Genomic DNA, 25,268 nt, shown 5'->3' with positions numbered 1-25,268 from the left:
CTAAGAGCCCAACAACCAGGCACTGACTACCAGCCCTACCCATTGCCTCCTTCTCCCTGGAAACACACTCAGCACCCTGGGTATAACAACTTGCTCACACTGAAGAAAGAGACAGCTAATATTCAAACTCCCACACTAAAAATAAATAATAACCCCCCACAAAATACAAAGCAGTGCTCTTGCATAGAAGGAGCCCTCCAAGACTACAGTTTGGCTTCCCTAAACTCACAGAAAAAGAAAAACATAAGCAAGATGAAGAAGCTCAGAAACCATCCCCAGTTAAAGGAACAGGAGAATTCACTTGAAGCAGCAAACAATGAAACAGACCTCTGCAGTCTGACAGACACTGAGTTCAAAAGGGAGATAGTGAAAATACTGAAGGAATTAAGGCTGAATATCAAAGAATTAAGAGCAGATATGAACAGTAATGCAGATTCCTTTAGAAAGGAACTAGAAAATATAATGAGGAACCAAGAAAAATTAGAAAATTCAATTGCAGAGACACAAACTGAGCTAAAGGCACTAAACAGTAGAATGATTAATGCAGAGGAACGAATTAGTGACTTGGAAGATAGAATAGTGGAAATCATTCAATCAGGACAGCAGACAGAAAACCAAATGAAAAAACATGAAAGCAATATAAGAGATCTATGGGATAATATAAAGTGGGCCAATCTATGCATAATAGGAATTCCAGAAATAGATGAAAAAGAAAAGGGGATTGAAAATATATTTGAAGAAATTATGTCTGAAAACTTTCCAAATCTAAAGGAAACTGATATCAAGATACAGGAAGCACAGAGGATCCCAAACATGTTGAACCCAAATAGACCCACACCAAGACGCATTACAATAAAAACGGCAAAAGTTAAAGATAAAGAGAGGATTCTAAAGGCAGCAAGAGAAAAACAAAGTATTAATTATAAGAGAATCCCCATAAGGCTATCAGCTGATTTCTCTACAGAAACACTACTGGCCAGAAGGGAGTGGCAAGATATATTTAAAGTTCTGAAGAGAAAAAATTTGCAGCCTAGAATACTCTATCCAGCAAGAATATCATTTAAAATAGAAGGTGAGATAAAGAATTTCTCCAGCAAACAAAAGCTAAAAGAGTACAGCAATACTAAACCCATTCTAAAAGAAATACTGAAAGAGCTTCTCTAAAAAAAAAAAAAAAAAAAAAAAAAAAAAAAAAAAAAAAAAAAAGAAGAAATAGGATGGAGGAAACCACAGTTGGAAAGCAATCACTTAAATAAGCCAGCATATAGATCTAAAAGAAGAAAACAAACAAACAAAAAATTACTGTAAAAGCAATAATACAAGGAACAGCAAAAGGACAAACATGAAGATGTTAAAAAAGGACTTCAAAATCACAGAATATGGGGAAGGAAAGTAAGAAAATGTAGACTGTTTTTTTTTAAATAACGTGTTTGAGCCTCAATGACTATCAGGCTAAAGCAAGCAGATACAGGAAGGGGTTAACATACTTAAACAACCACAAATCAAAATCAAAAACTAAAAAGAAAAGTACTCAGGCATAAAATAAGTGGAAACCATCCAACCAAAAAAAGAAAGAAAGAAAGGAGAAACAGAATCAACTGGAAAACAAGGTATAAAATGAAAATAAATAAATATCTATCAATAATTACCTTAAATGTCAATGGACTGAAAGCTCCAATCAAAAGACACAGACTGGCAGATTGGATAAAGAAGGAAAAACCTTCAATCTGCTGTCTACAAGAGACTCAACTTAGGGCAAAGGGTACATATAGACTGAAAGTGAGGGGATGGGAAAAGTTATTTCATGCCAATGGACAAGACAGGAAAGCAGAAGCTGCAATCCTCATGTCAGACAAAATAGACTTTAAAATGAAGGCCATCAAAAAAGAGAAAGAAGGACACTATTTAATGGTAAAAGGATCCATTCAAAAAGAGGATATTACAATTGCCAATATATATGCCCCTAATATAAGAGCACCCAGATACCTACAACAAATACTAACAGACATAAAAGGAGAATACAATGGGAATACAATCATAGTAGGAGACTTTAACACTCCATTCACATCAATGGATAGATCCTCTAGACAGAAAATCAATAAGGCAACAGGGATCCTAAACACTCCCAAAGACATTCTATGATGCCACCATCAACCTAACACCAAAACCAGACAAAGATACCACCAAAAAAGAAAACTGTAGGCCAATATCTTTAATGAATATAGATGCAAAAATTCTCAACAAAATTTTAGCCAACTGAATCCAACAACATATAAAAAAGATCATACACCATGACCAGGTGGGATTCATCCCAGGTTCACAAGGATGGTTCAACATACACAAATCAATCAACATCATATACCACATTAACAAAAGAAAAGTCAAAAACAACATGATCATCTCAATAGATGCAGAAAAAGCACTGACAAAGTCCAACATCCATTCATTATAAAAATTACCAAAGTGGGTATAGAGGGAACATACCTTAATATAGTAAAAGCCATTTATAACAAATCCACAGCAAATATAATACTCAATGGAGAAAAGCTGAAATCTTCCCACTAAAATCTGGAAAAAGACAAGGATGCCCACTCTCACCACTGTTATTCAACATAGTATTGGAAGTCCTAGCCACAGCAATCAGACAAACAAAAGAAACAAAAGGTATCCAAATTGGAAGAGAAGAGGTAAAACCGTCACTGTACGCAGATGACATGATACTATATATAGAAAACCCTAAGGACTCAGCCCCAAAACTACTCGAACTGATCAAATTCAGCAAAGTAGCAGGATATAAGAGCAACATTCATTCATTTCTGAATCGCATTTCTGTATACCAACAATGAAATATTAGAAAAGGAATACAAAAATAAAATACCTTTTAAAATTGCATCCCAAAAAATCAAATACCTGGGAATAAACCTGACCAAGGAGGTTAAAGACATATGCTGAGAACTATAAAACATTAATCAAGGAAATTAAAGAGGATGTAAAGAAATGGAAAGATATTCCATGCTCCTAGGTTGGAAAAATTAATATTGTAAAAATGGCCATACTACCCAAAGCAATCTACAGATACAATGCAACCCCTATCAAATTACTCATGACATTTTTCACAGAACAAGAACAAACAATCCAAAAATTTATATGGAACCACAAAAGATCCAGAAGTGCCAAAGCAATCCTGAAAAACAAAAACCAAGTAGGAGACTCTCCCAGACTTCAGGCAATATTATAAAGCCACAGTCATCAAGACAGTGTGGTACTGGTACCAAAACAGACATACAGACCAATGGAACAGAATAGAGAACCCAGAAATAAAACCAGACACCTATGGTCAATTAATCTTCGACAAAGGGGGCAAGAATATAAAATGGGAAAAAGTCTTTTCAGCAAGTGGTGCTGGGAAAACTGAAGAGCGACATGTAAATCAATGAAACTAGTACACACTCTCACACCATGCACAAAAATAAACTCAAAATGGCTCAAAGAGTTAAATGTAAGACAAGACACCATCAAACACCTAGAAGAGAACATAGGCAAAACATTCTCTGATATCAACCTTACAAATGTTTTCTTAAGGGTCAGTCTCCCACGGCAACAGAAATAAGAGCAAAAATAAACCAATGGGACCTAATCAAACTGACAAGCTCTTGCACAGTAACAGAAACCATAAAAAAAAAAACAAAACAAAAAGACAACTTACAGAATGGGAGAAAATAGTTTCAAGAGATGCAACTGACAAGGGCTTAATCTCTAAAATATACAAACAATTTATACAACTGAGCAGCAAAAAAACCAACAACCCAATTGAAAAATGGGCAAAAAACCTGAATAAACATTTCTCCAAAGAAGATATACAGATGGTCAACAAGCACATGAAAAAATGCTCAACATCACTGATTATTAGAGAAATGCAAATCAGAACTACCATGAGGTACCACCTCACACCAGTCAGAATGGCCATCATTAACTGGTTATTTTGAAAAGGTAACATAAATGTTATTTATAAACATTCACATAAAAAAAGAATGTATATATGTATGACTGGGTCACTATGCTGTACAGCAGAAATTGATACAACACTGTAAATCAACTATAATTTTAAAAAAAGGCTCTTGCTATGCTAACATTTAGCAGAGACTGCATAAAAAATTAAAGACAGCAGTTATTTAAAAAAATCATTTATTTATTCTAGTAGGCAACTATTATACAGAAAACATAAAAATAACCTACTATATACCCTTTGCCATGAGAAAATCCTCTTGTCTCAAGACACTATTTTTAATTATAACTTTCTAAGTTATCACATAAAAAGGATATTGTATATACATATTTACCCACTTACAGCACATATGTGTGAAGAAAGAGACTGGTTTCTACATTAACAGAAGAAAACTTATTGTTTTATAATCACATCATATGTACTTTCATAATACCATAGGCTTTTCTTACTTGTTTTTAGGGTATCTTGAAATATGTTCTCAATTTTTTTAAAATTCATTTTTGGAGCTCCTCAAAAGCACTGGAAATTTCTCAAAGCCAGTACATGTTTCTCTTTCACTTATTATTTACTTATTATTGATTAGTCATGATTTACGTGATACATATAAATGATATATAAAAATCATAAATAATGGGTTCTCCTAATTTTTATTAGCAGAAGGTCCCCAAGCCCAGTGAAACTGTCTTCTTACCAATCACTGCCGCCCAGTACCTGGCCAGACCCATCGTGATAGACGGGAAAGAGGCAGGGCCAGCTTTCCTCAGGAGTGCAGCCAGAAGATTAAATAAATGTGTCCATGTCTGATAAAAAGCTGATATTACCTCTACATCTATAAAATTAATCAAAACATCTCAAGTTATTAACACAAAAAAGAAAAAGGGCTTTTAAAACATAAAACTCACCAGACACTTCATTACACTCAAAATAAGAGGTATGTACTCATCAAATGAAAACAAATGAAATTCGGCATGATCCAAAATTTATCTCAATTAATTTCTCTTTTTCATTGCTTCTTAAAGATCTCTCTCTTTCACCCACCCTCCTACAGTCAAGTGAATACACATTCACACATCCTCCTCTTATTAAAGCATATTCAACAATAAGCAGAAGGTGCGGCAGATTGAATATTAAGCCACAGCCTCAGAACTACACATTGGGCACACTATAAAAAATTGTCTGTGCTACTTCTATAAAAGAATTTTCTCATGTTTTCTTTATCCCCTTTAGCAGCTTTGGGAAAAGGTGAAAGAGGAAACATAATGTGCCAAGGTCATAGCAGAAAATAAAGGAAATTTCTTTAAAGAACTAAGAAGAGTACTGCCCACAAGGAAAACTAGGATACAAAAGAGGATTCTGCAGCTTTGCCTACGTGTGGCTAAAGATGCAGCAATTAACCTTGTAGGGGAAGAACAGCTTTTCCCCTCTCTCTACTAGGCAAATGGGGGCTGGGAGCAGTGGCTGTCTTAGGATCAGCATCTGTGACCACACCACCAGCAGGCATCTGCCAACGTTGTCAAATCCATTACCAAGCAACTGAGGACTCCCCTATCAGTGTTCTTGAGCATCATGAAACATTTAGAAAAAGCATCTTCTAGGGAGTTTAGATTGTAGCAACCCCTGGTGTTTCTCAATCTTTTTGTCATTATCAGCTCTATAAACAGGAGTATTTTTAGACATATATTACCTTCTTTATCACAATCCCCATAAAATATTAATTCCACAGATACATATATCTGTCTATGTAATATCTATACATCTGTACCTTACACATAAAAAGAATAAATATAAAGCTTTCTAATTTTATTTATTTTTGTCTTTTTAGGGCTGCACCTGCAGCATATGGAGGTTTCCAGGCTAGAGGTCTAATTGGAGCTTCATCTGTGACCTACACCACAGCTCACAGCAATGCCAGATCCTTAACCACTGATCGAGGCCAGGGATAGAACCTGTGTCCTCATGGATACTAGTCAGATTTGTTTCTGCTGAGCCATGACAGGAACTCCACTAATTTTATTAAATATGGGCTTAATATGGCCAAATAAAATATTTAAGTTGAAAGTTAAATTAAAAATTTAAAAGCTGTTCACATTTAACTTATAACTGTGCTTGTAGAATAATATATTTACACATGTGAACTAAAATGTATAAAATTATATATGAAAATTAGAAAATCATATACATATACTAGAAATACAATTTTTATAAAATTATTCAAAGCTGTTATTTTTCCAGAAATTTTTAAAATTAATTTCTTACGAAACATTTCAGTGAATGTTTAACTTTTGAAAGATATGAGAAAATAACCACATGCTAGATAAACATTTAGATATTACTGACTTTTTCTTTTCAGCACTTGGCATAATTAATAATGGGTTAAATAACATATAATTAAATATTAAGATATATACCATTTTTATTTAATTCTCAAAGCCCAAATCAAAATAAGAAAATCAGTAAAACATCCACAAGACAGCCAAAGGCAGTCAAAACATGCAGGCCACCTCTTGCCATGTGATGCTGAGATCAAGCATTCAATCAAAAGCCCACCAGTCACAGCTGTGTTTGCACCACAGTTTTCTTAGCACTGATCTTGCAAATTTCTTATGTGATATTCATGAGCTCAGTGTCAATGCTTCTCAAGTGATACCCAAGAAAATCCGACAAAAGAAATTAAGCACCAAAGAATAAGAGTTTATTGGGCAGAGAAGAATTTTAGAGGGCCACAAGCTACTCTAATAGCTAAGATCTGCCCCCAACCCCCTTTCCCTCAAGAATCACTTTTGCTCCTCAGAGGGAAGACATCACCCTTGTAGAGAATGTACGGTGTGATTTAAATTAGCTTAGTCAGGACATCACAGCACTTGTAAAATTTCCACGTAAGGAATTATTGCTTCTCTAGCACTGGGATAACCTAATACTGATGAGACACTGAGGATTGGTTTTGCTGGGTATCATAAACCACTTCAATTACCAGACCTAAAACCTGGAAATCCATGAATTCAAAGGACTAAATAAAAATGAATTGGAAGTTCCCGTCGTGGCGCAGTGGTTAAGAATCCGACTGGGAACCATGAGGTTGCGGGTTCGGTCCCTGCCCTTGCTCAGTGGGTTAACGATCCGGCGTTGCCATGAGCTGTGGTGTAGGTTGCAGACGCGGCGTGGCGTAGGCTGGCAGCTACAGCTCCAATTCGACCCCTAGCCTGGGAACCTCCATATGCCACGGGAGCGGCCCAAGAAATAGCGAAAAGACAAAAAAAAAAGAATGAATTGATAGGTAGAGAGAATTACCAAATAATCAATTACTTAATTGTAAGCTATTTTAGACAATTATCTATTTTAATTTTGATAAAGTACTTGATGTTCTAATTTCCTCCACTACTAAGCTTTATATTCAACATTTCATCAGACTGTATTTTTTAAGAATCTCAGACCTTAGGAGATTTTGGATATCATATTCTAGACTTGCTTATACTTGTAAATGAGTTATTAGTAGGTCACTTGGCCTTCACCATAGCTTTTAAGAATAATTAATATCTAATATTATACTTTCTAATATTACATACATAAAAAACTTTACTCTCATTTAAAATGACAGCACGGGAAAATGGTCCTTTATTATACTACATACGTGTCTCAAACGGTCTCCTGGAACAACTTAAAATATCCAAACTATAAAACACATTATAAAAGCCTTCCAAAATGCTGGCAAAGAACAACCCCAAATGTGACCTTGCTCTGAATGCCCGCTGCAAAGTAAGATTTTTTTCCTTAGTATTATTTACTTTCGTCCTAAGCTAAAAAAATTAAGCTTACCCAATATATCTTTGGTGCATATGGTGAGAACTCTGATGATGTTTGTGATAAGAGGTTTCAGAAGTTCATCCTGAATCACAAGGTCAGGATCTACCAATAAACATGACTGAAGAAGCCTGGACAAAGAGGACAGGTATTCGAGGAGAAAGGACACCTATTTGAAAAAGGAGATAAAATAAAACAAAGCATATCATATGAAAAGCCCATCTCAGTTTTAAAGTATTTTACTTTTCTATGCATTATAATAAGTCACTTCTTTGTAATGTAAGTTAACAAAAAAGTAATAAAATATTAATCATAATTTTTAAACACCTAAATTGAAAACATAATAGACAAACCATTATTTTTCTCATAAGTACATCATTAATGGCCACAATAACACTGTCAACTATAATACTACCACACAAACAGTATTTCCAAAGCCAAATTCTGAATTCTATTTAGAGAAAGAAAGCCTTCATACTTTTTAAGTAGCTAAATTGTGGAATCAATATTCCAGAAGAAGCAGAAAAGGGCAGTCCAAAGCCCTTTACAAAATCTATAATTTTGTAAAGAAAGATTATAAAATAGTCTTCAAAGTGTACAAATGAGGGGTGGGAGAAGTCAGCCCTAACAACCTAGTTATTGCTACAAATAAAATGCAAGTATGTTCAATGTTGGCCTTGACTATTCTTCAGCATAAAAATATTGTTCTTAGTTAAAAAAGAAAAATTAAATCTTACCCCAAATTACCAATAAAACCATCTCTGGAATGTTGCTTGATACCAGTAAGAAGTATTAATACTGGCAAAGTACTTTTTAAAAAAGTTCTCTGGATATGTAATAATTAAAGAATAAACTGAGATGTTTGTTTATCCACTGTGCCCCAGCAATGAGACAGTTCATGTAACTGAACTTGACAGATATTCCGAAGCCTCTCTCTCCTTCCATACACACATGTACACATACACACACACTCCCAGTTTTCCCTCCCACCGCATTCTGCTGTTGTGAGACTCAGGAACTTTCGGTAAATGTTCCCAGGCTAGTTCCAACAGTTCTGACCTACTTCTCCTGATGGAAGTTAATCCCTTCATCTATTCTGCCAAGATATTTTACATAAAAATATAAGCAGCTCCACACTTCTCCTAATGGGCAAAACGCAAGCAGTTTGTGAAATTGAATTCCTTACTGCTATGAAGTATTTCTTGATCCTTTCCTATGCTGCACTACTGAGGCATGTCTGCCCTCTCCAAGGATGCTGTGGTAAGCCAACTTGGAGCAACCATAAACAGATAAGCCATGGAAGGTGAGAGGCGGTATGAAGCATTAGAGAGAACAGCTGAACTGTCAGGAATTCTTTTGAAAATTACCGTATTGAAGATGTAATCAGCTATTGACATGGTAGTTCATAAAATAACTTTTTTTTTTGTTTGTAACTTTTTTTTTTGTTTGTAACTCTTTCTTCAAAAAAACAGACCAACCGACCAAGCCCATACTATAGGGCCTCAGCTGCTGCAAGCTCACCGTGCAGAGTTCTGCCCACGATCTTCCCCACCACCCACAGCCTGTTTCCTAACCTTCCAGCACTCTGCTCAAATCTCATCTTCCTGAAGCCTTTTCTGACCACCCTACCAGAAAAACAGCAACCTAGCCCCCCACTCATCCTCATTTATATTTTTCCACACCGTATGTCACCATCTGATAAAATACTTCAATTTTCTTCACTCTTTACCATCTGTATCCTGTACCTAGGACACGGGCTTCATGTGGGCAGCAGTGTAAGTTTGCTTTGTTCACAGAAGGAGCACTCGCACCTACAACACAATGGGGCAGAGGACATGCTCCAGAATTTTTCTAGAGTGAACGAATGATCTTGATTAAGGACGAATAGGCAAGAAGCATTTAGTCTACATAAGGCCAGATAGTGCAATAGTAAGAGTAGGTCTGCCCCTTACTGTGTGATTGCAACCCTGGACAACTTACTCATCTCTGGGCTCCAGTCATTTCCTTTATAAAACAGGGCCACTAATGATACTTAATGTGATTGATGTGAGAGTTACAGAAATTAATATATGAGCATCCCAGGAAAGTCTGTTACTGGGCTTTTTTAAATTTAAGTTTAATTTTTTTAACTCAATAAATTTTATTGTATTTATAGTTGTACAACCATCATCACAACCTAATTTTACAACATTTCCATCCCAAACCCTGTTATGTTTGCCATTCGGGATCCAAGCTACATCCATGACCTACACCATAGCTCAGGGCAATGCCAGATCCCTGACCCACTGAGAGAGGCCAGGGATTGAACTCACATCCTCATGGATACTACTCTGGTTCGTTAATCCCTGAGCCACTATGGGAACTCCCCTGTACTGTTTTTTTTGTTTGTCTGTTTGTTTTCAGGGGTTTTTTTTGTTGTTGTTTTTTGTTTTTTTGCTTTTTAGGGCCACACTTGAGGCATATGGAAGTTCTTCCTAGGCCAGAGGTCAAATTGGAGCTACAGCTGCCCACCTACGCCTATACCAAAGCCATAGCAACGCGGGATCTAAGCCGCATCAGTGACCTACACCACAGCTCACAGCAACACCAGATCCTTAACCCACTGAGCAAGGCCAGGGATCAAACCCACATCCTCATGGATACTAGTCGTATTCATTTTTGCTGTATCACAAGAGGAACTCCACCTCTGTACTGTTACTACCCATCATTCCACAAGTACTGCCCTGGAATGGGCACTGTGCTTGGCACTAAGGACACAGGCAAGGCCCTACCTTCATGGAGCAACTTGAAGATTGGCTTCACAGATTCTGGTCCTTGCTATTTCTTTAACAGGCCAACTCTAAGGGGCCCTGCTGTGACCCACAGGCCTAGCTTCTTCACTTACTTCAGGCCACATGTCACTGTCTGAAAACCTCTCCCTGACCATCCTCTGCAGAAAAGCCCTACCCTGCCAACTCTGACATCACTTCCTGTCCCCTGCTTTAGTTTTTCTTCTCAGATGTCCCTCTAAGACATCATCAGGCATATATGTATTTGCTCACTATCTACTCTCCCAACTTGAGGGGAAAGGTCTTTGTTTTACTTGTTTAAGGAAGATCCTGGTACACAGTACATTCTCAATAAAGATCCATTGGCTGGATAGAAAAAGGGAGCCAATGGCCATTACTAAGCACACTCACAAATGAAAACACTGCACCAGGAGAGTGTTTGGAAGATGATGTATGGTGTTAACCCAACCTTGTTGCAGGGGATCTGTCTTATTCAGAAAGCTCAAAGAAGACAGCACAAAGCAAGAGATACTGGTCTAGTCCACCTTTAATCATCTGTCACCACAAATGAATCTTATAGTCCTTCTTAAAATCTGTTTTTTACGACAACATTTCTATTAGCAACAACTACACTAAATGTCAGTTAATTTTTCTTATTAGACTGAGTTTTGAAAATACACAGAACTTATTAAGTATTTTCACGCTTCAGTTTAGGTGGACATGACAGAGATAGTCTAAAATTACAGAAGAGGAAGGTAGGCTATACAAAATGCTCTCCTTTTTTAATATGGTGCCCAAAGATACCCAGATTCTTGATTAAACACTGCTAGCTGATTAATGAGGGAACCAGGAATAGAATCTAGGTCTTCAAACCACACTGCTCTTTTTTACCATCCAAAGACGTCTCAGATTAAAATATTTAGTAGCTGAATTCAAATAACCTCATCATACCAGATGTATCCTGGGAGATTTCCATCCCTCTCCTATGGTTAGTATATCCTTAGCAGGACTTATGTTTCTCCACTTAAGGGTAAACAAACACACAAACAGACGTGAGGCCACAGGGAGACAAGGGCCCCTTACCTGAGCCTGAGTGTGCTCAACAGGTGGTGACACAGGCAGCAGGCCCTGGAGCTCCTGAACGCTTATCTCTATGAGAGAGGCATCTGCCATACTGTGAAGGACAGAACAAGAACACCCTTTAGACGATTAGTATGCTTCTTACTGAAGATTAATAAATCAGAATTTGAAGTTTGGGTGCAACCAAGAATAGAATATTTTAAAAAAAGGATTTTTATGAAATAAAGGAAATAAATGTTTATAAAAAGTTATTCTACAATATTTCAGAACAAAGTAAAGATCTTATCAGATAAATGTGAGAAACAATTCTGAAGAAAAGTATCTAACGAAACCTATTAAAAGCAGAATAGGAGTTCCCGTCGTGGCGCAGTGGTTAACGAATCCGACTAGGAACCATGAGGTCGCGGGTTCGGTCCCTGCCCTTGCTCAGTGGGTTAACGATCCGGCGTTGCCGTGAGCTGTGGTGTAGGTTGCAGACGCGGCTCGGGTCCCGAGTTGCTGTGGCTCTGGCGTAGGCTGGCAGCTACAGCTCCAATTCGACCCCTAGCCTGGGAACCTCCATATGCCGTGGGAACGGCCAAAGAAATAGCAAAGAGACAAAAAAAAAAAAAAAGGAGAATAAAACATGAGCACTTTTGGGGGAAAACAGACAAAAGAAAGAGCTCAATGGTTACACTTCTATTTAAAATAGAAAAAAAAACATGTGCTAAGAAATAGGTTCCGGTTTACAAAGTAAAAAACCAAAATAATACAAAACAAACAGGAAAAAATTTTAAGTCAGAAATAAAGACCAGGTATTGAAATACAAGCCTTTGCCATAAAAGATCCTTTAATATCTCTGTGCCCTTAATGTCACAACAGACTCTAAAGGGCAGAAATAAAGAGAAATGCAAATGAGTATGTGGTGAACAGGAGGTGGGCACACCTGGCTAAAATAAGTGAGGTCAGGAGAGAAGGAACACTTACTCAAGATAGTAGCCTAGACAACATCACTTTAATCCCAACACTAACCCCATTAACTAGGTGTTATTAGTGACACCTCAGAGATTAAAGGGACCTTCCCAAGGCTGCAGTAATAGTGAGAGAATGAATTAAAATTAGGACTCAAGTTGGACTGAATTCAATATCCTTGGCCTTTTTAACTATCCCATATAACCAATCAGAAAATCAAGAAAGTTATGTCAGATGCTAATTAATATCAGATAAATGAGAGAACCAGATCATGATTTCCCTAAATTTTACCAGAAAACTTTCTAAAAGAATTTCAGTCTCCCAAAACTAAGTAACTCCAAATGAATTTTTAAAATGACTTTTCAGGGAGTTCCTGTCGTGGCTCAGTGGTTAACGAATCCGACTAGGAACCATGAGGTTGCGGGTTCGATCCCTGGCCTTGCTCAGTGGGTTAAGGATCTGGCGTTGCTGTGGCTCTGGTATAGGCCGGCGGCTACAGCTCCGATTCGACCCCTAGCCTGGGAACCTCCATATGCCTCGGGAGTGGCCCCAGAAAAGGCAAAAAGACAAAAAAAAAAAAAAAAAAAAAGACTTTTCAACCCAAGGACATTATTCTGATATGACCACTAAGGAAATAAACCCAAACCACCTTCACTTTCATTTAGTATGACCAAGGAGACTTGCAGCATACTCCCTGAGTGTGGCAGAGGACAAATAAGGTTTGAGAACCTTTAAAGTTTAAAAAATCAGGATGGGGTTTGGGGAAGCTTAATAGTCAACATAACAAACCAATCCAAGTAGTTTAACAGATCTAAATTAAAAACTGTCCAGACAAATTCCAGCAAAAGTGAAAACCTGAAGTCTACATGGCTCTCTGGGAGTATTTAACTCTTACCTACAGAGAAGCTCTATGAGGTGAGTTTGTTGGAGGGCATTTGCGGTATCTCTTGGAGCAGTCACCAAGAGGCTGTCCAAGAGGCTGCACATGGCTGAAAGAAGAGGCGGAGTGACAAAAACACACTGTCTGGGCAGGGGAGCAGAAATGGATGAATCAGGAAGAAGCTGTGGAGATGCAGTTTCATGCTGACCTATTACTGAAATAAGTATGAAAAGTATTACTATTTTGTTTACCTTCTGGTTACGTACAATATTCACAAGTTCTGATAATCAGAGGAAAGTTCCTAAAAGTGCTAAAGAGCGATAGTTGGAGAATTCCCCTAAGTGCCAACACACCTCCGTTCTGAGGCCAGGAAGCCAGATATCCACCTCCTCCAGTGTGTGTGTGTGTGTGTGTGTGTGTGTGTGTGTGTGTGTTTGCGTATGCACATGTATGCATGCATCTACATGAGGGTGTGTGTGTCTGTGTTGGGTGACATCATACTAGCCAAGAAGGGTAGGGCACAGTTCTATGTCTCAAGCATTCAGACACTGAATCACAGATGGTCCATAATGATAGTTCATAATTCCTTTCCTGACACTCTAGAGGCTAGAGTATTTCAGATTTCAAAATATTCTTAGATTTTAGAAAAGTAATAAGATACATGTATCATAATTAATTAACACCTCCAATGGAATCTTGGACAACACCCCATAAGGAATAAGTATTTCTGCAGTGTCACAGATGCATAATCACAGCAAGAAGGGTGAGTACAGGAGCAAATACAACCTCAAACCATAACTGATCAGATTCTGCAGGCAAACGTATTCAGGTATGAGCAAGTTTTATGCCACCTGAGTTTTGAGAAATCTTCCCATTTTCAGAGATTATGGATTTTAGAAATGCAGATATGGGAGCATGGAACTTTCCTAGAAGACTCAGCACAGGATTGCTAAGAAGAAAGCTTAACTGCCTTAAGACTTTTCCTCATGACCCTTACTCCTTATTTCTTTTTTAAAGAAACACAGGATTTTGAATAAATTCAAACTTACAGAAAAGTAGAAGATTTTAAAAAGTCCCATATACCTTCACCTAATCCCTAAATATTAATATTTTACCATCTTTTATCTACCTACTTATCTACTTATGAACTGTTTGTAAACTGCACACACAATACCCCTTTAATCTTAACTTCCTAAAAACAGGACTTTGTCTTTTATTAATCACAGTGTAATTATCAAAACCAGGAAACTGACTTTGATGCAGTAGTACCAACTAACCCATAGACCTTTTCCCTCCCAATGTCCTTTACAGCAAAGGAAAAAAGTTCTTTTTCTTGTTTGGATGTAATTTGGGATTCTGCTTTTCATCTAGTTGTCATGTCTGTTTGGGTTTTAAACTGGAAGGGTTCCTCAGTCTTGCTTCATTTTTCAAGACCTTGACATTTTGTGAAGAACACAAGCCAGTTCCTCAGGAGTATCTGATGTTTGATGGTCAGTCATAATTAGATCTGCAGGATAGCATATCAGGAGAAATGTGACTCCTATTTGTCCCATCATGGGTGGTGTTAACTTTGACCATTTGACTTGACTAAGGTGGTATCTACTGTAAAGTCTACTGTCTTTCTCTCTTTTAAGGTTATAATCTTTCCCTTTGTAATTCATTAATTTGTTGGGGGAGGCACTTTGGGACTATATTGCCAAGATAGATTTGATATTTTAAATTAAATTGGGGAGTTCTCGTTGTGCCTCAGCTGTTAATGAACCAGACTGATATCCATGAGGACACGGGTTCGATCCCTGGCCTCTCTCAGTGGGTTAAGGATCCAGTGCTGCTGTGAGCTGTGGTGTAGGTCACAGACGTAGCTCGGATCCTACATCGCTGTGGCTGTGGTGCAGGTCGGTAGCTGTAGCTTCGATAACAACCCCTAGCCTGGGAACTTCCATATGCCATGGGTGCAGCCCTAAAAAGATGAAAGGACAAAAAAAAAAAAAATTAAATTGGGAAAATTTTTTTGCTTTTTAGGGCCACACCTGAAGCATATGGAAGTTCTCAGGCTAGGGGTAAAATGAGAGTTGCAGCTACTGGCCTACACCACAGACACAGCAAACTTGGGATCCAGGCCACATCTGCAACCTACACCACAGCTCAGGGCAATGGTGGATTCTTAACACACTGAGTGAGGCCAGGGATAGAACCCACATCCTCATAGATAGATAACTAGTCCAGCTCGTTACTGCTGAGCCACAATGGGAACTTCCAAAGAGAAAATTTTAAATATTGACAAAAGATGTATTACATGTCTTCAGCATTTCTAGGGCAGCATATAGAAGGAAAGAATAACAATAAAAGAAGATGGGCTTAACATTTAAGAAAATCAAATTCATTCAATATATTAAAATTTTAAAAATATTTTATCTGGAGAGAATTATCTCAGTTTTTTTATATTTGTAATTCTCAAATATACTAATATTTTTATTTTGTAATGATTCTTTTCAACTTTATATATCAAATGTAAGCTTATAGATCACGAAAGTCTATTAAAGGTTTTCTTATAAAAATATGTTTTATTTTATATGAATTAGAAACTGAACTTAAAAATGAAAAGATAAGGTGTCTAAAGTGGCCCTAATATTCATGCTGGGGAAAATTCTTGTTGTCCTGCTCTAAATTGCTTTGGAACATAATTAATTCCCTGGTTAATTAAGAATCAACAAACCAGAAATAAAAGGGCTAACCAGTTTCACTGGAAAATCCTTCATTGAGAATTCCAGCTGAGGTATCTAAAATATCATTATCACACCAAAAAAAAAAAAAATTATCTTAATACTATTTTAAAGAGATGGTATTCAGAAAGATACATAACAGCAAAATTGCTCTAGTCCTAAGGCTCACTGACAGTATATATTTAATACTTTCCAGTCTATTCATAGATTTGTTGGCAGATTCAACAACAAGGAGTAAAATAAATTTTAATAGAACACTGTAAACCAGCTATAAGGGAAAAAATAAAAATCATTATAAAAAAATAAAATAAATAATTTTTTATCAAATACACACATTGAAGTAATTGCCAACCAATAAAACTATGCATGGATATACATTCTAAGCACAATCCCTGAAAATAAAATAAATCTAAGAATAATGAAACCAAAAAACAAAATCCACACTTTATGTTCAAAGAGAAACCTGCACCTGAATGTTTGTGGCATTACTACCCATATATACAAAAAGTGAAAAAAATTCAAATGTCCATCAATTGATGATTGGGTAAATAAAATATATATCCATACAGTGGAATCTTATTTAGCAATAATAAGAAATGAAGCACTGACATGCTACAACATGGATGAATCTTAAAAACATTCTGCTAAGTGAAAGAAGCCAGACACAAAAGAACACATATTATATGATTCCACTTTTATGAAATGTCCAAAACAGGTATATCTATAAAGAAGACAAGTAGATTAGTGATTGCCTAGGACAGGGAAGAATGAGGAGGATCAGTACTGCCTGTTAACGGGAATAAGATTTCTTTGGGAGTGATAAAAATGTTCTAGAATTGACTGTGGTGATGGTGGGACAACTCTGTAAATATACTAAAAAGCAATGAATTGTACACTTCAGGTGAGCGAACTGTATGATATGTGAATTATATCTCAATAAAGCTGTTCGAAATAGTAACGTAATGCAACACATTCTTAGAAATAAATGTTCTTGAAATTCATCATCAAATTTAATTTCATGCTCTGTATCCTCAGCTACTTGAAACAACTTAAGTTTCTTTTGTTAAAAGAATCAAATAAGTACTTTCTACAATTAAATACTTTTGTATATTGTTAATTACTAAAAACCAAAATGGGACACTGTTTAGGAAGTTAAGGAAAAGTGTTGTAATGAAAATTTAAAGTCTTACTTAAGCAAGTATTTCTAGTTTAAGAAAACATTTTCTCTGCAGATACTTACACCACAGTGTTTAAAATTACCTTCTTTTTAGGTAGTATATTCCTTATAGGTTAGGAATTTAATGCTATTGAATAAATGCCTATATACTGTCTTAAAAGAAAAAAAAACCAGGTTGTAATCTATATAAATATATAAAGTGTGAAGCATAACAGAGTTTGGAAGCAGTCAGTAATACAAAGAGTAAAATTTCTAACACATTGTTATTAATAAAAATAAATCCCAGGCTACTCATGCATTTCTAATAAGGACTCAAAATATTCTGTGTGCCTTAAAACAAAAGAACAGGCTTAGATAAAAACTTATGACCCCATTCTCTTCACTTTCAAGTGGATTACTGTGGTAAAGTGAGATATCCCCCCTCCCCAAAAAGAAGGGGGAAAAAAATGAAGCTAATATCCAGCAGTTCTCCAGTTCAAACACCAAATATCTATTCTTATCTAATAATAAACCATATGGCAACAGACTATTTATTTGGTGGCCAAATTCCCATTTATTAGTTAAGAGCATTTGCTTTGTTAATTTCTGATATATTTATTCTATCATGTTCTGTGACATTTCATTTTGTTCTTATCCAAACAGTTTGTTCTGTGACTTATTTAATTTAGTTTTTATCTAGGCATTTACTTCCAAAATATCTGTCTGGACCAATCTGTCATATTTCTTTTTGAAAGTAGGAGGTGTTCCTAAAAGGATACCTTGAGTCACAAACTGGTCGTGCGGGGCTTCAGGGAGAGGTGCTGTGGAGAGCCCAGGCAGTTGAAGCTCGGCACTCTCTGATGAAGTTGCCACCTGTGGGTGAGCAAAGAAAATCATCTTACTCATGACAGTCACTCACTAATGTAACCCAACAATGTATACACAAGATATGCTTACACAAAAAGGTTTATTACAAAAGCAGACTAGTTAGTATAACTGGAAAACACTCCATACCTTGGGAGTTAATGGCATTTTCTACTTCTTACAGGATCTGTTGTTACAGTTCATATAAATCAGTAACTCAAAGGAGTGATCTGAAGTCCACCTAAGATTTTAAGATCCTAATAAAGCCTACTCCCACTTACTGCTCAAATGTTGAAAAGCTAAAAAACATACTATCTTTTCTTTTCAATATTTTTTCTCTTTTCTATTCCACATCACCGACTTCCACTAGTCTGTCCTCCACCTCGCTTATTTGTTCTTCTGCCTTCTATATTCTGCTGTTGGTTGCTTCTAATAAATTTTTTATTTCAGTTATTGTATTTTGCATCTCTGCTTGCTTAAGTTTTAAGTCTTGCATTTCTTTGCTCAATGTTTCCTGTAAATTATCAATCTTTGCCTCTGGTTTATTTCCAATGTCTTGCATCATCTTCAGTATCATCAGTCTAAAGTCTTTTTCCTAGAGGTTGATAATCTCCAGATCATTTAGCTGTTTTTCTGGGTTTTTTTTCTTTCTCCCTTATCTGAGTTATAGTTCTCTGCCTTTTCATTTTTAGAGGGTTTTGGTGTAGTGTCCTTTTGGCAGACAGTTGTAGCCTCTCTTACTTTTGATGTCTGCCCCTCTTGTGGCTGAAGTTGGTACAGCGGGCTTGCTGTAGGATTCCTGATGGGAGTGGACTGGTGCCTGACCACTGGTAGGTGGGGCTGATTCCTATCCCCCTGGTAGGTGGGGCTTTGTCTCTGGGTGAGATTACAGGCAGCTGTGTGTCTGGGGGGTCTTTAGGCAGCCCATTTACTGATGGGTGGGGTTGTGATCCCACCCGGATTATTGTTTGGCCTGGGGCTTCTGAGCACTGATAGGTGGGGCCAGATTTTCCCAAAATGGCCACCTCCAGAGAAACACACACTGATGAATATTCCCTAGAGCTTTGCCTCCAATGTCCTTGCCCTACAACGAGCCACAGTCACCTCCTGTTTTCCCAGGAGATCCTCCAGAGCTGCAGTCAGATCCAACCCAGATTCCTATGGAGCCTCTGCTTTGTTCTGGGACCCAGTGCACATGAAAGTCTGTGTGTGCCTTTCAAGAAAGGGGTTTCTGTTTTCCCCAATCCTGTGGAGCTCCTGTGCACAAGCCCCACTGGCCTTCAATGCACATGCTCCAGGGGCTCATTCTCCCAATGCCAGATTCCTGGGCGTGGGGACTTGACGTGGGGCTCAGAACTCTCACTCCTACAGGTGAGTCTCTGTGATAGTTACTCTCCAGTCTGTGGGCTTCCCACCCAGGAAGTATGGGGTTGCTTATATCGTGTAATTGCCCCTCCTACCTCTTGATGTGTCCTCTTCTTTGTCTTCTGGAGTAGGATATCTTTAGGAAAGTTTCCAGTTCATTTGGTTGAAGGTTGTTTAGCATTTGGTTGTAATTTTGTTGTTTTTATGAGAGAAGCTGAACTCCAGTCCTTCTATTCCACCATCTTAATCCCATCTCCCCAAAAACATACTACTTAACTATAATTCACTGTGTCCCTGAGATATTTTGCACTTCTTAATTTATAATAAAAGGGTCTTTTAAAATATCAAATGGCACATACAAATTTTAAGAGTATCTATAAAAGAATTAGCAGAAGTATTAAAAGATTTTTTCTACCTCTCCCCATATCACAAATGAACTGTTTTAAAAAATTAGGCAATATTTGGATACTATGCTTCAAAATACATATTTTTGAAGCACTGAACAAAAATTCTATAGAAAAACAAACAGTTTCACACACAGGTTTACAAATGAGCAGACTGAGTGGTCTCCTAAAACTGAAAAAACCCAAACTGATGTCAAGCACCTCCTACACGGAACATACTGTTATCTTCACACTATTCTCTTTCCTCTAAGATAGCACATACTCTCCATACCTGGACATGCTCCAGGTCAGTGCACGCATGCAGCATGAACTGTCAGCAGAACTTATGAATCAACCTCACAATGACTGTATATTCATTCTAACACTTAAGAGTACCTTAGACTTGATGTGACAGGATGAAAGCAAAACCCAACATTATTCCATTTGCAGTTTCTGATAGTAAAGAGAATATAAATTTGAAGAAAATGGCACATGAAATTAATACACAGGTTTTAAAATCTCCTTTTCAATTTAAGACTTCGATCATTTCTTACCACTTCAAGTATGACATTACAGTAATAAATTTTAAAAAAGTGACAGAAAAGCTGCTGCCAAAAAATGTAAGCTAAGCACATAGAGTTATCTAAAGATGAAAGCTGGATAAATCAGTCTAAATAATCACTCATAAATAAGCATGTATTAAATGCCTTATTTTATATAACGTTAGATCCACATAACAGGGAGAAAAACTTAAAAGACATTTTTTAAGTTATTTTGCCTACAATTGGCTCTAAGAGATGTGTTTTTTGGGTTGTTTTTTTTTTTAAAGTTCTTGTCAATAGTCATCCAGATGACTAACAGCCTATGAAGCAACAACCACACTGACACTAACATCACAACCATATAGGGACTGATGAACAAGCCTGGCTCCTGCCACAAGCTTCCTTGTTTACATAAGGAAATGTGAGTGGTCAATGATGCTGGAATTCTTTATCCTCTCCCTGAACATGCTGTCAATTGACAAATACTCAAGCAGCAGAAAGAGATGGCACACACTGCACGGAAAGAAAGTTTCTGAAGGCCCACTAAATACTCGGCTCATTAGAAGAAAGCAAAGATGCCTTTTGTGACCAAAGGTTAGGCATTAATAAATGTGGTAATTTTCCTCAGTATAGCTCAAGGAAGGGATATACAAATTTTGAAAATATCATTTTAGAAAGTATCTATCTAATCACTGCATTGTAACTTATCCCATATGGTTAAGAGAACATAAGAATGTCTTTCTATAGCCATATGTTTTAAAAATTGATTATGGGTGATTTATATTTCTACTAGCCTATATGTTTAAAATATTCTATATTACCATATTACTATTTTAATAAAGAAGTATTAAGTTGACTTGCTTTGGTACTATACTCAAGTCCCTGTGTGCTTGAAAATAATCTCTAATGGACATTCACTTGATTATATTTAATAATACACATCAATACATAAATGTGTCACTTATCTTGTTCTACAAAATAACTCCTACTATCATCAAACAAGTGTGAATACATATTTCTCTGTCAATTATGTCTTATGCCATTTTACTCTGCTGAAATGTCTTTCTATCTTTATAGCTGTTATATCTTATCTCTTCGAATCCCTAAAAACAGACTTAGCTCTCCCTGCTCAGGCCATCTGGTTACACTGGTAATCAAACTTCAGCCTTCCTCCAAACAACCCCATGCGTTTTCTGAATATCTAATGCTTTCAGTACTACACAGCTTTATATTCAGTTATGTTCTAATTATGTTTTATGTTCTCAACCATACTTTCAAAACTTGTAAGTGGGTATTGAATTCTAAGACATATTTGAATATCTTTTTAGCTACTTGCAAAGGTGTACATAAGAAAGAAGGGATTAGGGAGTTCCCATCATGGCTCAGTGGTAATGAACCCGACTAGTATCCATGAGACTAGTATCCATGAGGATGCAGGTTCTATCCCTGGCCTTGTTCACTGGGTTAAAGATCTGGCACTGCGGTGACCTGTGGTGTAGGTCTCAGATCCCATATTGGCTGTGGTGTAGGCCAGCAGCTGCAGGTCCGATTTGACCCCTAATCTGGGAACTTCCATACGCCACAGGTGCTACCCTAAAAAGACAAAAAAAAAGAAAGAAAGAAGGGATTGATCCTTTAAAGCCCACTTCAACTGCTACTTCTTATACAATATCACTCCCTATTTCATCATTCCTTCTAATCTAAGTTCACTGTACCCTGACTATAGCATCTATTATGGCACCAATCACATGTTGCTTTGTAGTGAAGGAGCAAAACACGTCATGGCCAACAACCTGGGCTCTAAAGCCAATCATATATTTGAAATCAAATAATGCTCTACAGTTAGCAGTCCCAAAACCCTGACCAAGACATGTATTCATTCCATGCCTTAATTTCTTCTTTTGTAAAAGAGCAATAGTAAAAATGATTTTCAATTTTTTAAAAACTATGAAGACCCATGAATAAAATTTCTCTAGAAATGTTTAAATAAAGTTAAGGCAAAATTTTTCATCAAACTGATGCTCCAGAAAGTTTGAAAGAATCACATATTTCACACTGAAAAGATCAAAAGGAAAGGACCCACATTTCCTTTATTTTGATAACTGATAAAACAGATTTTTAAAAATACGGACTTAATTCTGATCAAGAGCAGCAGAAATGATCAAATTTTGGTCTTCAAGCTGTTGCAGTTGTTGGCACGTCCTAGGCATAAACACCTATCTAGTTCAGATTATTTCTGAGAAGTAGAAATGTGATTTTAAGATGAAAAAACAAACTAATGTCTGACCCCTCCTACCTTGGGAAGGAGACACTGAAGTTTAAGGAAGCCATCTCTTAAAAGACATTTATTTATAAGGGCAATGCCCCCAAGGTAACAATGACAGTCCTTACTTCATCTGTAATTTACAAAACATACAAGTCCCAATCCTTCCAACTCTTGCCAAATAACTAAACTAATATTCATTAGTTAACACCATAAAGTACCTAATGTGGCAGTGACAGCACAGAATGGATGACGAACCAGCAAGAGCACACATATCAGCACAATGATTTGATCCAAATCAAAGATAGTGCTTAGAAAGCCAAAGTGGAAAACAAACCAATCAACAAGCTGCATCTTTTCTCAATTCTGGGAGAGACACAAAATAATGACATAAATAACCAGATAAGCTTATTAGCAAGATTTATATCCACTCAAATGACAACTCAATTTGTAACTTTAACATTTTCTTATACCGAGAAACTATTAGTTGATCTGGGTAATGGCAATTTAGGTTTAAAGTTATTCCGGTGTAAATAAATCCCGCAAATTTGTCTCCTGTTAGAACAAGATATACAGTACCTCTAATACAGTAAGGAAAACATGAAAAGTGGTAGAACTGGGGTAATTAGACTACTTTTTTGTGAATAAAAGTCACCAATACCAAAACTCTTCTGTTAGGAAACCAAAAAAGAAAGAAAGAAAATAGTTGACTGTAAAAAATTCTAACAGATAATACTAATCTTTTGAGAAACTACAAGAAGTAAATCTTACACAAGACTATCTATAAGAATTCTTTAAAAAAGACTTCATTGGAATATATTTCTAAAAGTCTACATGATATCCTAACATAAATAAGTTAAATATTTTCACATTAATAGAGGTGCTTCTCTTTTAACAATGATCATAATAAGTAACCTATTTCCAAAGTTTTTCTCAGAAAATCTACTATCCTAACTGTAAGATTTATCTTTTATTATGAAATAGGGAAATGCAAAAGCTTGATTTGTTTTTGTTTTTTGTACTTAAGCCTCCTTGTATAGGATAAACACAACTTGATATCTATAAAATAGCTAAGATAACAAAGTCATTTAGAGTAATTACTATTTACTGCATACGTGCTATAAAGAAAGGACTGAAGAACATACAAAGATTTCAAAGTTAATCTATAGCCCTTTAAACAAACAGAGTAGTCTTAGAAGAATTATTTTTAAGCACATATTAATGCTGTCTTTCTGTGAACTAAATAATCAATTAATACAATTTCCTTTGACATTTAACCATACCATTATTCCTCTTATTGAGACAAAGACACACACTATTTCTAGTTTGCAAAGAAAAGCATGACATCTAGTGGAACTGGGGTAATTACTCTATTTTTCTAAATAAAGGTTCAATTTAGCACTAAACATAAGCCCTTCTAAGTCTAGTGGGGTGGGAAGACCCTTAAAACTGCAGCAAAAAGTACCAATCTCTTGAAAAACTCTAAGATGTGAATCTTATTAATGTCAGCGTAATTATTTATTATTCTCTCTCTTTTTTTTTTTTTTTTTTTTTTTTGTCCTAGAAGCAGCAGTGTCAAGCCTTTGCCTTCCTAATAGGTTCTACAACATAGTAATTGTTCTAAAAACACTTTGCAATTGAACACAATGTTTTTCAGTTGAGAATAAATGACTTTGTATACTTATAAAACGAATGAAACCTAGCATGTCATCATTTAGAAATGCTTAGTATGTCAAACTTTTTATAACAAAGCAACTTCTAAATGAAAAGGAATAAAGGCAAGCAGGTGTACATAAGTTCCAGGTATTTCAGATAATTAAGACAAGCTTCTATCTGATGCACATATTTAGAAATGTGTTTAAAATTATCAGTACCACACTGAATCATGCGAATGAGTCAACATTCTTCAAGCTGTCTAGTCCTTAAGCAAAATTTCAGGATAATCAAGCATAACTAATCATATGAGATTTGTTCACTTCTACTGCTACTGATAAACATTTCAAAACTTTTGAACTTCTAGTTCTACCAAAAAAGGTAAGAAAGAGGTTGAAAACTCATCTAAAAGTATACATATGTGAGCAAGGCAGACACTAGTTCTGCACAGACCACACTTCATATAAATTACAGCTGCTATAGTCATAATCTTATACTTCATAATCATTCTTATTTTTCTACTATGTAAATTAAAATTTTTTCAGAATTAAAAATGCAGTACTTAAGCATTCTTTGGACATACCATTGTTTCTGAGGTGGAGAGAGAACTTGGATCTTGATCTTGATTGGACAACCTAGATGGAGCCCTCCAAAACTTGAATGAGTCATCTAAACCTGTGACAAGAGGAACACTGTCAACATGAATAGTCTTTTGGGTACTGTAACAATTAAAAGGAAAAGTACGCCTTACATGAAACCAATCCAGAACTAAGAAGTTTTCCAATTTTTTATTATTCTTAATTAGTTTATAGATAAAGCAGGTTTCACAAAAAATT

General features: G+C 36.3%; 1 protein-coding gene across 45 annotated transcripts in view; it reads right to left on the bottom strand.

Moving 5' to 3' along the window:
- RTTN (rotatin) overlaps positions 1–25,268 on the bottom strand; it is a 144,256-nt gene that overhangs the window by 28,961 nt on the left and 90,027 nt on the right. For all 45 annotated transcript variants that reach the window (XM_085017773.1, XM_085017779.1, XM_085017784.1 and 42 more), the window contains 6 exons: positions 25,016–25,107; positions 18,142–18,235; positions 13,499–13,697; positions 11,656–11,746; positions 7,820–7,973; positions 4,698–4,835 (listed from right to left, as the gene is read on the bottom strand). In XM_085017773.1, coding sequence (XP_084873899.1) covers positions 4,698–4,835; positions 7,820–7,973; positions 11,656–11,746; positions 13,499–13,697; positions 18,142–18,235; positions 25,016–25,107 — 768 coding nt within the window. The remainder of the gene's footprint in view (positions 1–4,697; positions 4,836–7,819; positions 7,974–11,655; positions 11,747–13,498; positions 13,698–18,141; positions 18,236–25,015; positions 25,108–25,268) is intronic.

This window comes from Sus scrofa, chromosome 1, assembly GCF_054392235.1.
Source record: "Sus scrofa isolate SSC_HxYL_T2T_F1_AM1 chromosome 1, Sscrofa_HxYL_maternal_Yorkshire_Landrace_v2.0, whole genome shotgun sequence".
NCBI lineage: Eukaryota > Metazoa > Chordata > Mammalia > Artiodactyla > Suidae > Sus > Sus scrofa.
The sequence above is the reverse complement of the archived record's forward strand: the minus strand, read 5'-3'. Positions and strand labels throughout refer to the sequence as shown.